The 14402-nt window shown below is 34.0% G+C and overlaps 1 protein-coding gene across 7 annotated transcripts in view; it reads left to right on the top strand.

Moving 5' to 3' along the window:
- The first annotated feature begins 2357 nt into the window (after window positions 1–2357).
- Window positions 2358–14402, top strand: part of LOC105226290 (protein anoxia up-regulated) — a 56932-nt gene continuing 44887 nt past the window's right edge. The window contains exon 1 of one of the 7 annotated variants that reach the window (XM_049448415.1): window positions 2358–2688. In XM_049448415.1, coding sequence (XP_049304372.1) covers window positions 2614–2688 — 75 coding nt within the window. In that variant the 5' untranslated portion in view covers window positions 2358–2613. The remainder of the gene's footprint in view (window positions 2689–14402) is intronic. The other 6 variants (XM_049448408.1, XM_049448410.1, XM_049448409.1 and 3 more) reach the window with 6 other exon arrangements.

Here is a 14402-nt window from a genome sequence, read left to right as displayed (position 1 = left end):
TCCTGTTTACTTTGGAACGCACCTTGTATAGTAGTGTGAAAATTGCAAAATACTCAAAAGTTGTTTATAAAATACACAATCAAATATTTTTCAGCAGTGGCATAATTGGCAAATGTTATAAAAAATGAGAATTTTGACAGCTCCCTCTCTCGAATCAAAAAGTTTCGTATCATTTTATCCATGTGATATCCGTTCTCTGCCTCTAATATACAATATTCATAAACTCTATCCATTAATATATGTATTCATGAACGCATTACAACCACTTTTTCTTTGCATGAGTTTTGTTTTGCATGCATTGCATTGGAAATAGAAGATTCCGATGAAGTAAGTAAATTATATTAAAATTTTATTATGTAATTTATTAAATTTAAATTGTTATTTCGTATTATTTATTTATGTAATTAGTGGGATTATTCATAAAACTTTGGCAGTTTTCGTAAACTCTATATGCAAAGCATTTTTTAAATCATATACCGATGCAATGCAACGAATTCATGCAATACGACCCTGCTTTGACAAAATATAAAATGCTTTTATTTGACGTTTATGAATGGTCCCGTAAATTGTTCTTATAATAATATAAATTACTGATAATGAATAAAATGAAAATGAAATAACAATTAAACTTTATAAAAAAAAAAATAGATTTTAACATAAATTATGTACCACACTTGAAGACAGCAGTTTCCTCACACACCACATATCCATTAGAATCAGCAGAATACACCACACACACAGACCAATACTCGCAGTTACTAACTCACCACCGTCCAACGAGCAAAAACCTTCGTCCTGGAAGCGGACGTTCTCTTTCGACCGCGAATTGTGATCAGTAAACATCGGCGGACGTTCTTTTCTCGTATCTTCGGCGCACAGCTCAACCATCTTCCCACATTTGTCGATTTTGCGAGCAATCCACAATCCTTTTTTATAATTTCATAAATATATCTGTACAACCTCCACTGGTGTCCGACCAATTTCATACATTTATATACATTAAAAGTAAAAGAAAACATTGCGTTCTAAACGTTTTCTTCCCGGAGTGGGTGCGAAAAGTAAGAGGTAAAGTGTATACACAGTAATGCACGCCAAATAAAACCCATGCAAATTTGTACAGCTAATGCGCATGAAATATGGCTGTCATGCATTCATGAATTTAATATTTTCCCCAAATTAACGCAATAGCGCTTACGAATACAATGGAAAGCGTTGCATACTTAGGCAAAACAGGACAGTAATGCATGCGTCGCATGGCATGGGATTATGTTTAATTTTTGAGGGCCCTTCAATAGTTCTATCATTTATAATACCGAACTTATTACAGTGTCAAGGAACATCTGTAACAAGTTTTATCAAGATATCTTCATTTCTTGTTAAGTTACAGCCTGAACGGACAGTCGGACAAATTTCAACTAATCTAGTCATTCTTATTATTTATATACTATGTATAATACTGTGATCAAATTGAGGTGAATTTTTAATTTATACTTAGCGTGTTTTTAGAATCACTAAATTTTTTTTCTGTAAGTTGGTAGTACCAACCTTTTCACGTCAAAATATTTATTAGTATTTGAGATACGCGTCGTTTTGTGAGGCTCTAAAAGTGAATTCTTCGATTTTTACTGTCTGAATTTATTGAACAAAGAAGTGCGATAATGCATCATCTCATACTCGATTGGATTAAGGATATAAAAGCTATATCGAAGAAGGCTCTGATGGTCAACAAGACGGAGGATTTATCCAAGACGACTGGAAAATTCGTTGGCATAAGTGTATTACAGCGGGAGGTGTGATGCAAACAACCATTAGGTGAACAAAACTACTTTGTACAAACATGTGGTGAGACTATCAAAATTTATTGTTTACGCTTCAAACGAACGATTTTAACTGAAAAAGACCCATAAGGGTGGTAGCTTTCCAACGCATGTTTGGAATATTTGAACAATAATCCAGTATGGGGACACCTCTTTGCAAATTTCACAAATTTAGTTACTCAATATTATAATACAAAATGCTGTTTTTTTTATAAAATTTCGGTTTTCTGGTTTATTCTAACAATGGAGCGTTATGGCTTAAACAGTATACATAAATTTTAAACGCTATTGTAGAGACTTTGATGCCCCCTTATTAGTCTTTATTACATATTATAACATGTACATACATATGTACGTATCTGCTTTTGTTTTTATAAACAAACATGTATGTACATATTATATCTGAGTATGTGAATACATATATATTTATGAGTTAACGTACATGTAGATGTCAGCAACGTAGTCCATGATATACATATGTATACTATATGGAATAACAATATACAACGGTAGCCTAATATTCGATAAAATCTCTAGGTGATGGTGTTTCCAAAAATAATTTAGCACTGAGAGTGCATATTGTGACTGAATTTTCGCAGTAAAAACATTCTGTAAAAATATTCAAATTCATGTACATTAAATATTGCTGAAATCAGAAGAAGTCGAACGGGCGCTAAGTGAACACATACGACACCGAGACGAAACGAATGAAACTGGGAATATAATAAGTTTAGTGCAAACAATAATACATCTTGTAAAAATATTCAAATATTAAGTAAATTTCTACCGAACAAAAATGGTTTACGAAAGCGGATTTACTACCCGTAGGACCTATACTAGCAGGCCTATCATTAGCTCATATGCTGTATCGGTAAGTTTTCTCCAATTATTAATACAGTTATACATAAATTGTGAAGTTATATACTGTCTATATTCCTTAACTGCTTCCAATTCTTGAGTTAAAATGTAGTAAGGTCGTTTAAAATACATATGTATGTATGTATGTGTATTCAAATATTTGTGCTAATCCATTCAAAAGTTATTTAAATAAAGCATGGGAACGTATGCAAAGCTACACAACACGAATATTAATGATTACCATGTTTCTCACTAATTAAAATATAGTAAATCCGCGATTTTGCAAATATTTGGAAGCACATTTTTATTTCGAATATAAAACTTTAATTATAGATCCCTTTATAACAAGTATGAGTATTACCAAAAGATCCACTAATAAAAAGACTTTAATTGTAGGCCATTCAAAAAAGTATAAATATGACTATTATATATATATTGAAACCAAATGTATTCATTTGATTTAATTTTCAATGATGAAAAACAAAAGGAGAATTGAAACAAGTTTGAAGAAAGTTACATTTCGCTAGTTTCGTAAATCCCAGGGTTACTAATACCAAAAATATTGTGAATTAATATAAAAGGTGATTTATGAATATCGCATCAATAAATTATATTTCATTATCCATGTACTTATGTTTGATTTCGGTTTATTGTAAGAAAGAACATCACAAACTTAAAACAAGATTTCTGAATTAGGACATCATTACATTCGAAAGCTTTCCGAACGAATTTTTTAATCAGATACTCGTATTCACATACTTCCACACGACAACACATAGTATATGTATAGCATTTCATACATTGTACATTCTGAAAATTATAGTATAATAACGTTTTGACTTTAAATGTAATAAATATATTGAAATAATTCTTATTATATATTATACAAACATGACAATCGAGAAATTTTCTCAAACATCTGATCAACACTCTATTATTGCATTGTAGTATATTATATATCAACATACACATATGAACTAATATACATATGTATATTGTAAAGGCTGATTTTATGTATAAACAATTCGGTAAGTTTTTATCTGTATTAGTATTACTAAACCAATTATATTATATGACCACACATTTACACTTATGTTAGTATGTAAGTATATAATAATTATATATACTATGTTCGTTTAGGGGTTACATAAACTTTTTTACATGAAGTAAAATAACCTGTTACTAAGCTATATGTACATACAAAGACCTATGTATTAGTAAGTATTCTTTAGCGTAAGTCACTAGAAAAAAGCAAGAACAATGCAATCGTTTAAATTTTCATATCTGCAAAAGTGTTTTGCTGGATGCAGAGTTCCTATCGATTATTAAAAATAGATGCGCGCGCATATAAATTTACAATTTAAAAATATCTTACAAATTCCATAGAAATATAAACAAACAGCTTCACTGTTTCTTACTCATATGGCGTAAATTTTCAACAAGACTATTTATACTTACTCACTCATGCCAATATATGTACGTAGGTTTGTTTTGTTTAGCTTTAAGGAAATGGAAGATCATTTATACACACATGTTTTTGTATTATCAAAATAATTAGGCAATTCACAAGCTTTGTTGTATGTCTTATGTCATATTTTAATATTCTTAAAAAATACGACACTTGTGAGCACCCTTAACTGTTGTATGTCATATTTTGTCATATTTGTACACTTAATCAGTTGATTGCATATTGCATACTTTTGGGCGCACCACTTTTCATCCTACCGTCAGCTGCGTGTCTTCGATGAAACGACTACAAAAGCTTGGAGCCGTTGGTTTCTTTTAAAAACAAATTATTTGACTTTGTTTTGTTTTTTTTTAATTTTTAAATAAAATCATTTGTAACCACATAAACTTCAAAATATTTTCATATTTCACTTATATTCAACTTAATTTACCTGAATATCGTGGTTTCCTTCCATATTAATAACGAAATTTAATAAGTTTATTAATTTCAAACACTTAAACGCCAATAATAGAAAGTAAACAAATACAGCTGATAGTATAGCGAACTCAAGAAACATACCACGCAGTGTTGTATCAGTCATATTTTAATTTTGCATGTGAAACAACAACAGTGTTGTTATGACAGTCATAAAAAATATGACAATATGACGATATGACACGCTACGGCACCTTGTGAATACCCTAAATATGTTAGTATGTAGTTATACCGTGCGATTCTGTAACTTGAGACAGTCTCAAGTCTCTAAATTTGAGATTTTAAGTTAGAGACAATTTTTGAGACTTGAGACGATATTGCTATTCTGTAAGTGACAGTCACAAAATCTATTACATTTCATTATTCAGTGATGTTTTTACACTTGAATGAAAATAAATATGTCGATAACAAATATTAAATTTCCTATAACATAGTCAAAAAACATAATTATCAATAAAAATAAAAATATATGTTGACTTTGTTTCATAATATTTACGAAATTTAAGTAAAATTGATTTATTTTTCATCTTTTCGTGTTTGAGTTGCTTACAAAATATAAAGAAACGACAATCGATTAATATTTATGATGATCTCTATTCAGTATATTCAAAATGGCAGACAAGAGCTCGTTTTAGTTTTGTGACCTGCTAACTACCAGGTCTCAATTTTTTGAGACTAACGCTAGAGACTGTTTAGTGAATAGTAACTAGTCTCAAATTGAGACTTTGCCTCAAAATGTCTCAAATAGAGACTAGAGACTGGTTACAGAATCCCGCTAATAGTGTAACCACAACGAAAGGCCAGCCAGATACAATTTACCACCCGAGACAAATGTCAAGTTCTGCGACCCTTGTAAGGAAAAACGTTATTTTAATAAATATACACACTCGACATACATACATATATGTATATTCTTACTAAGGTTTTCAACTACAGTAAGTTGAATTGATGTTGAAGCAATACAACTTCAGATCAGTCCTCTTTTACGAACGTTTTACGAACTTCAATTATTTTCTCTCGAAGTTTTATTGATTTTATATGAAGATTTGATAGATATGTAATTAAACAGCAGAAAATTTTAAAACGAAAACAAAAACAACTCAATTCAATTATTGCTCACTCAAAGGTGAATTATTGTTATTTTATTCATATTTTGATAACAAAAGCTTTCGTGATCGGTGAAATGCAAATGAAGAAGATTTTTAAATATTATGAACATATTTGAACGTAGTGGATAAAACACAAATGACTGAAGAGCAGCAAAACGTTTCGAAGACTTAATTTTACTCAAAAGTATATTCCTGGGAATTGTATATTGTACCATTTCTTTATGTTCGAAATACTTTTATTAATATTACATTTGCTGTCTCCAAATTGTAGCTTGCATCGTGTACCTTCGGGATATTTCTACAGAAATAACTCAATGAACTTTTCATCTTTATACAAAGTAACTATGTATATATATAACGCCTTCAGATAAACCAAACTCTTTTTTAGAATTAAGAAGTCGAAATTTCATTGATTTTGTCAATCTTAAAAATGAAAATTTTACCGATAATTCATCGTCTGAAATTTTTTTTTTATGATAAATAAAAACAATTCAATTCACTTATTACTCAAGTAAAGGTAAATAGTTATTAAAATGGACGTTAGTTTTGATTTATATTTCCATGACAAAAATGTTGGGTTTGGGTTGGCACAACCTACGATATTTTAGGTTGTTATGAAGATTTTAAATATTATGATCATATTTGTCCATAGTGGATAAAACTTCGGTATTTTTGTCCATAAGCTCAAAACAAATTTCCATATTTCTAAATATTTGTACAAATTCATATTTCTAAATATTTGTACAAATTAACTGTTGAAAAAATTTGTAAATGACAAGTTTATTACATTTTTCATTGACAAATTTTTGTATGAGTCAGTTTCAAAATTAAACCTCTAGTACAATCCCTTGGATTCTTAGATTTTCGCCATTATTCGTAAATAATATTTTCACTGTGGCATATTGGTTATCAATATTGTGCTCACTCAAAACAGTATTATCCACTTTAGACCACACATTTGCGGCGACACACTCTTTCAATTGCACTTTAATCTGATGAATATAACTGACTTTACCAGAACTTTATTCAATTAAATATATATATCATTTCGAGGTCACATTTCATTCGGAATGTTTATCGTCATTCGAAAGAACTTGCTTTGCTATTTTTTGTCGAAGATTATAGTTTTTCAAATGTTGCCCGCGGCTACGTCCCAGATGGTTCATTCGTTGAGTTAAATTTTCGATGAGTCGTTCGAATATTTCGACTGGTAACTGGCAAATGACACGCATGATGTTTAACTACCAGGCCTGAATCACTGTGACAAACCACACCAAACCATTTTTTTTTTCTGGATCAATTGGCGGCTCTTGAATCTCTTCAGATTGCGCTTCATCCCAAATGAGGCAATTTTGCTTGTTTATATACGCATTGAGCCAAAAATGGGCCTCATTGCTGAACAAAATTTGATTCGAAAACGTCGGATAATCATCAGTCCGATTTGCCGCAAACGACGTCGAGCCGACTCTTCAAGGTCGAAAAAAGTAACCTACCCTGATCACGTATTATTTATAATTTTGTAGCATGTTGCTACATAGTGCAATAGTTTGGTTCACTTCTGCTTGCATCATCGAAAACTAATCGAGATAAGTATGTATGGAGTTATATGTATATACATATATATAAATGATCACTATGACATAACGAGTTGAATACTGACTGTCCGTCCTCCGTCCGTCTGTATGTCCGTCCGCGCATGCGATAACCTGAGTAAAAATTGAGGTATTTTAATGAATCTTGGTACACGCGTTCCTTTGCAAATGAGGACGAGTACGTAGATGGACATAATCGGACACGGGGACGCCTACAAAATGACATTAATCGAAAACGTATAAAACGCCATAACTGAGCAATAAGCTAAGATACAAAACTGTCATTTGGTACAGAGAATTGGTGTAGCCAGAAACATCTGTTGACAAGAGGTTTAAAAAATATGGGCTTGGCTCTGCCCGTCTAAGTGGTTGTACGTATTATGTATGCCATGTAAGCACTTTAACCGACACTGTAAAATTGAAATCGGGGATAACACTAAACGTGTTAAAAGTGTCATAAATCAACAAAAAATACGCTGGAGATAGTAATATTTGCATTTGAAACTACAAGAGTACTTTATTGGAGCCGGGATCAAAAATGGACATGGCATAATGTCTTCAACTGCCCCCAAAATCGTTTCCACGGTGCAGTTGTTTGTGTTTGCTGAATAGCCAGAAGACGCACGGAGCTAAATCAGGTGAATATGGTGAATGCGGCACGATATTCATAGAAAATTTGGAGAAAAAGTCGCGAAAAATGAAAGCAGTATGCAAAAGTACATTAACGTGGTGTAAAAACCAAGAGTTGTCGACTCTTATTCCAGCTTCTTTTACGAATAGCCTCGCACAAACTACACATACAATTATTATATATGTACATAAAAATTTTTTATATGCTATATTTAATGTTAAATATACATATCTTGATATGGATAGAAAAAAAACACAAAATGTATTCATTTTAAAACAAATAAACGCGTCGTAATTTAATAGAAATAGGTGTATGTAAACTTCTTTGGTCCACTGTACATTATTATTCAAATAGAGTGCGCTACACTTTGATAATCGAAGAAAACTGTCAACATAACTATCTGCTTTGACATGGTTTTTCGGCTTCGGCTTACCTTTCGGCTTTCAATCTATACGGACGTGTCTTGATGCTTTCCGTAAAAACTTTGTAAAAAATAAAAAATAAACAAACATTGAAAAAAGTGTATTAAGTGCAAGCGTTAGGCAATAACGCCGAAAGTGTTAATCAAAACATAGAAACACCAAATATTAAACATTTTGCAAACAATAAACATAAGAAAATAAAAAATAAGTGCGAAATAAACAATAAAAGAAACAAAAACACGAGTGCTCTGCAGTCCCACGAACAAGGCATACTTTAGCTTTGTCGAGGCTGCGAATTCAGCTCCTACCAACAAACAAGGCAACGCTGAGAAGGATGAGTCATCGCAGCGACCAATTGAGCAGCATCATAAGCAGAGCTTACAAACAGTAATGGAAGGCATACACGCAACAATTAGTTGGTTGATTGAGTTGGGCTTGAAATTGCCCTTATCGCTACATAAGACACAACTTTTAACACAATTTTGAGGCCAACTTCATTTTGAATATTCACTTCATTGCTTAAACATGAGTTCGGAAGTTGTTGCTTTACTTATTATAAATGACGCGCTCTCTTTGACAGCCGAAATAAAATGGCGAAATCGTTTGAAATCGCACGACCAACCCAAACACGATCCAACTAACACAACCAACTTGACAAAAAATCAAAAAATTAAGCTGCAGAGAACGGCATTCAACAACTGCCAGCTACAAACGTAACCACACCAACAAGTAAGCAGGTACCAGAAAGCGCGGAGGCAGGGAAGAAAAACATAATGTCAGGTGAGAATGTACCAATAAAAAAGGCTCGTCTGTACAAACTGGAATTGACCACTACGATTATATAAAAAGGAAATTAAGACCTTCAAAGTCAGTGGCCAATCTTAAAAAATCATTCAAGGCGGCACATCAATTAAGAATAAATCTTAAGTGTTAAATGGCAACAGATTTGCCTTACTAAGCAATGGTTCAGACGACGATGCGAACGGTACCACCACAGTTGTGAATGCCAAACCACCACCAATATATATTCATTATATTACTAGAATCATAAAAGAGCTAAATCTGAAAAAGGCATAAGGACACGATAATATTACTCCAAAATGCTAATTGAGTTTCTAATTGCTTTTTAATGCAATTCTTGGTTTCAGATACTATCCAATTTCGTGGAAAAGTCGCAGATCATCATGATAGATAATCTGGGAAAGACCTAACATAACCATCTTTCTATAGACGGCTTATTGGTCTTACCCTGAATTTTTAAAATATTTGAAAAAGTGTTACTATCAAAGGAAACTCCTTTCCTCCTCGAAAATAATATAACACCAACGCAACTTGCACTGTAGAGCAAGTAAATTGAATTATTAACGAAATCAGGAAAGCTTTCGAGCCCAGAGAGTACTGTTGAGCTCTTATTCGATAAGGTCTGGCATGAAGGCCTCTTATGGAAAATCAACAACGTTTTACCTTACGAATTGCATAAAACTTTGTAGTCATATTTAAGAAACAATAAATTTACAGTTAAAGTAGCAGATTTCATATCAGAAGAACGAGTAATAAAGGCTGGTGTACCTCAGAGTAGTGTGATAGTCCCAACTCTGTACATAATATATACAGCAGACATTCCAACTCCAATTCCGAAAGCTCCGTGAATCGGGAAGGACCTCTCCAAGCCGTTCGATACCAATCGAGGTTTTAGACACTGCGATTCCCTATCGTGCGACCTCTTCAATCTGCTTCTGGAGAAAATAGTTCGAGCTGCAGAACTAAATAGAGAAGCTACCATCTTCTATAAGAGTGTTCAGCTGCTGTCGTATGCCGATGATATCGTCGGCCTCAACACCCGCGCCGTTAGTTCTGCTTTCTCCAGACTGGACAAGGAAGCAAAACAAATGGGTCTGGCAGTGAACGAGGGCAAGACGAAATATCTCCTGTCATCAAACAAACAGTCGTCGCACTCGCGACTTGGCACTCACGTCATTGTTGACAGTCATAACTTTGAAGTTTTAGATAATCTCGTCTATCTTGGAACCAGCGTAAACACCACCAACAATGTCAGCCTAGAAATCCAACGTAGGATAACTCTTGCCAACAGGTCGATAAGCAAAAATCAAACTCTATAAGTCACTCATAATTCCCGTCCTGCTATATGGTGCAGAGGCCTGGACGATGACAACAACTGATGAGTCGACGTTGAGAGTTTTCGAGAGAAAAGTTCTGCGAAAGATTTATGGTCCTTTGCGCGTTGGCCACGGCGAATATCGCATTCGATAAAACAATGAGCCATACGAGATATACGACGACATTGACATAGTTCAGCGAACTAAAAGACAGCGGTTACGCTGGCTAGGTAATGTTGTCCGGATGTACGAAAACACTCCAGCTCTAAAAGTATTTGACGCAGTACCCGCCGCGGGAAGCATAGGAAGGGGAAGACCTCCTCTTCGCTGGAAAGACCAAGTGGAGAAGGACCTGGATTCGCTTGAAATATCCAATTGGCGCAACGTAGCGAAAAGAAGAAACGACTGGCGCGCGGTTGTTAACTCGGCTATAATCGCGTAAGCGGTGCCTACGACAATTAAGAAGAAGAAGACATTCCAACCGTTATTAACGTATTTCGCGGATGACATAGCTCTAGTAAGCATATAACTTGCATGAAGTTAAGAGCAGCAAATTTAAATTGTCTTTTATACAAAAATTCTAAACTTAGTCTAGACAACAAAGTCCTGTTTTACAATGCAATAATTAAACCGGTTTGGATGTATGGCATTCAACTGTGGGGTACGACCTGTGCAACCAACATTTTTATAATACAAAAGTTCCAATCTAACATGCTAAGAACAATCACGGGTGCACCATTGGACATGCGTAATGAAAACGTTCATAAATATCTTAATATTCCTATGGTAAAGAAGGAGATAGAGGACACCAAAATGAGACATATTTCTAAACTGCGCCAACATCCAAACCCATGCCTTGGTAAATTCCTGCAATCAAACACGTTTAAAAAGAAGTGATTTAGCAGCCTACTAAAGAGCAACTTTCTTCCAAAAAAACCTCAACCACTTTCTTGAGCTTGTTAATTTTAAATAGATTTAGGATTTGAATGCTTATTGTTTGGCTTTATCAAGCACATCCAATGAATGTAGGAATATTGAAAAAAAAAATTTAGTGAAATTTTTTTCGCAGAAACACCTTTTGTACTTGAGAAGGAGAAAATAGGTCCAAACGGCAAAATCTGCTGAAAATTCCTTCAATTATCGATATTTATAAATTATAATTTATTTTAATGTGTGGGCCTCCTGTATTTTACCCGAAAATATCGGTTAACCTAAGACATTAGTACATTAATGAAATTCAAAGAACATATTTTTCTGAAGTGACTGTTTGTGCCAAAAAAAGATGAAATCCAGACACACTTTCTCCTAGCTTTTATATCGGACATAGAAATAACTTTCCGGTTGATTTTAAACCATTTAATTACTTAGGATGATATGTAATATAATTATTTAAAGATTTTAGGTGAGCATAGGCTTAGAATAATAACCCAATATTGTTCGCGTTACTTTTAGCCAATATACGCAATATGTTGAATTTTGTCCCTTTGTATTTAATATAAATCAAAAGAAAGCATCTCATTTATTTTATTTATTTTAATTAGTATTGTATTATAAATATTGATATGCATATTCCCACTGTACTAACCAGAAATTATACGAATAATATCTCAATCATAATCATAATTTCGTCGACTCAGGCTTTGGTCGGATGTGTGGAATATTCGGCCTTTCTTTACATGTTTAATATACAGTTTTACCAAAATTTAATAATATTTTCATACCTTTGGGCCTTAGAGATTACGAAAATTCTATTTTTAAAACCAAAACACATTAATATTACAAATGATCTTCTCGAAAATAGACCAATATTTCTGGTGTAAACTCAGCTAAAGGCACTTGTGTCCTGATATACCGAATATTGAAAATGTTCGTGAATTTGGTAGCCCACCCATTGTTAATTTTTTTGTTCATGAATATAATTACAAATTTGAATTTATTAAAGCTAAATATTTATATGTTTTAAGGGAGATGTATGCTAGTGGCTAGTTTGACTTCGGACTTTATGAGAGTACAATTTTTCCTCCATTGGTGGTAAAAATATCTCTGATTTGGCAAATCGCTAGGTCAGAAAAATTTACGTTAAGAATAGCATTGAGCGATGATAGAATGAGACATTGAAGATTTTATGTATGTCTCTACTCTTTTGTTTTATTTAGCCAGCGTGAAGGATGGCTGTTGTTTCTGCCGAAAAAATTAAAGCGAAAGATGGTAGTATGACAGACAATTTACGACATTGTTGTGTTTTGTACTGTCAGTGTATTCCCAAAAAGTGTTGTAAGTTAACGTTGGAATGAGTGTTTTCTTTTCTATATTCGAGCAAGTATACAATAACACAAGATTGATTAAAAGTCCAGGTTGGAGCGCGAATGTGGGGCATCGGCCTATTGCACAGGGTTGTCCAACTAGTAATGGGACTGATTTTCTTCCGGCTGGATTCGATAGAGGGCATTCCTAGCTAATGAACGAGCGGCTTGTCAATTGTCTCCGAGCACCTTGGGAGTCAGGACAAAAATTTTCGCGCAACGTGTTTCTGTGAGTGGTTCAAGCCGAAAATGCAGCGTTCGCTAGAGCAAAGGTTGAGCGAGTGGAAGTGTGCCAAAAAAATTTGAACATGTGTGAAAGTGACCCCCAATTTTTGAATATCGTAATCATAGGTGACGAGTCATGGATCTTTGAAAATGATCTCGAGATAAAGAGGCAAACTTCCGAGTGGCACACGCCGGTGTCTTCTTGCCCAAAAAAGGGAAGAATTCGCAAATCCAAAGTGAAAACGATGCTCATTGTCTTTTTTGACATCGAAGACATCAAATTTGTTTCTCTTGCACAAACCGTCCTCAAGATACTCAAACGAAGGGTCAATCGGTCCGCCTAGACACAGCAGACGATTAGAAGTTGCACCACGACAACGCCACGACTCACACCGCCTTTCTTGTGAACTGCTAACTAACCAAGGCCGGCATACCAACTCCGCAGCCGCTCTACCGGACTTTTTTGTTTCCGTCCTGCCAACTGCGTGCACCTCGGATTTCAAGGCTATTCCGGAGGATGCCTTAAGTGACGCCTTCAATGCTTGAATATCGCATTGTCAGCACTGCATCGACCCAGAAGGGGTCTATTTTGAAAGTTTTAAATGAATTGTAACAATTGGTTCAATACATTTTTTTAAATCACTCCAATTACTTTCCGGACAAACCCTCTAAGTGGTTAATGAATTTTTGTTCGTTTATTAGGCGACTTAACCGATCATAATGATATAAGGAAAGTGTTACGGATAATGGAGATCCTTGTGGAATACCGATTACAGTGGCCATGAGTCGCTTAGGATTTCGTTAATCTCAATTTTTTTAATTCAGAAGATAATATTCTAATTGATTATTATGGAACCGAGTTTTCATTTTAGGTAAGATGGCGAAGTGGTTTTTACGTCAATAGATACCACCATAGTCTCTTGACTATAATTTTTATGCTCTTACAACCTGTTTCTAATATAGTTAGTTTTGTTCGCCTTAGGGTTGTACGTATCACCTAAAACTATTGGTTATATATATAGGGATATAAATATATATATACATATATATATATAACAGATAATAAGAAAAGTTAAAATCCGGGTGACTGACTGTCTGTCCGCCCGTCTGCCCATGCAAGCTGTGACATGAGTATAAATTGAGATGTCTTATTGAAACTTGGTATGCGGGTTCCTTAGTACAAAAAAAAATTAGAAGTTCGTGGATGGGCGTAAGCGGACCACTGTCACGCTTACAAATCGCCATTAACCGAAAGCCTATAAAGCACCATAATTAAGCACCTTTAATTGACGAAAGGGATCGCAGTAGCAACTAGCATCTGTGGGCAAAACCACACTTAAGATACAACAACCAGATTTACCCAGCCCAAATATTATAAAATCCTCT

Source organism: Bactrocera dorsalis, chromosome 2 (assembly GCF_023373825.1).
Source record: "Bactrocera dorsalis isolate Fly_Bdor chromosome 2, ASM2337382v1, whole genome shotgun sequence".
NCBI classification, from domain to species: Eukaryota; Metazoa; Arthropoda; class Insecta; order Diptera; family Tephritidae; genus Bactrocera; species Bactrocera dorsalis.
Note: the sequence above shows the minus strand (reverse complement) of the source record. Positions and strands in the feature narration are given on the sequence as shown.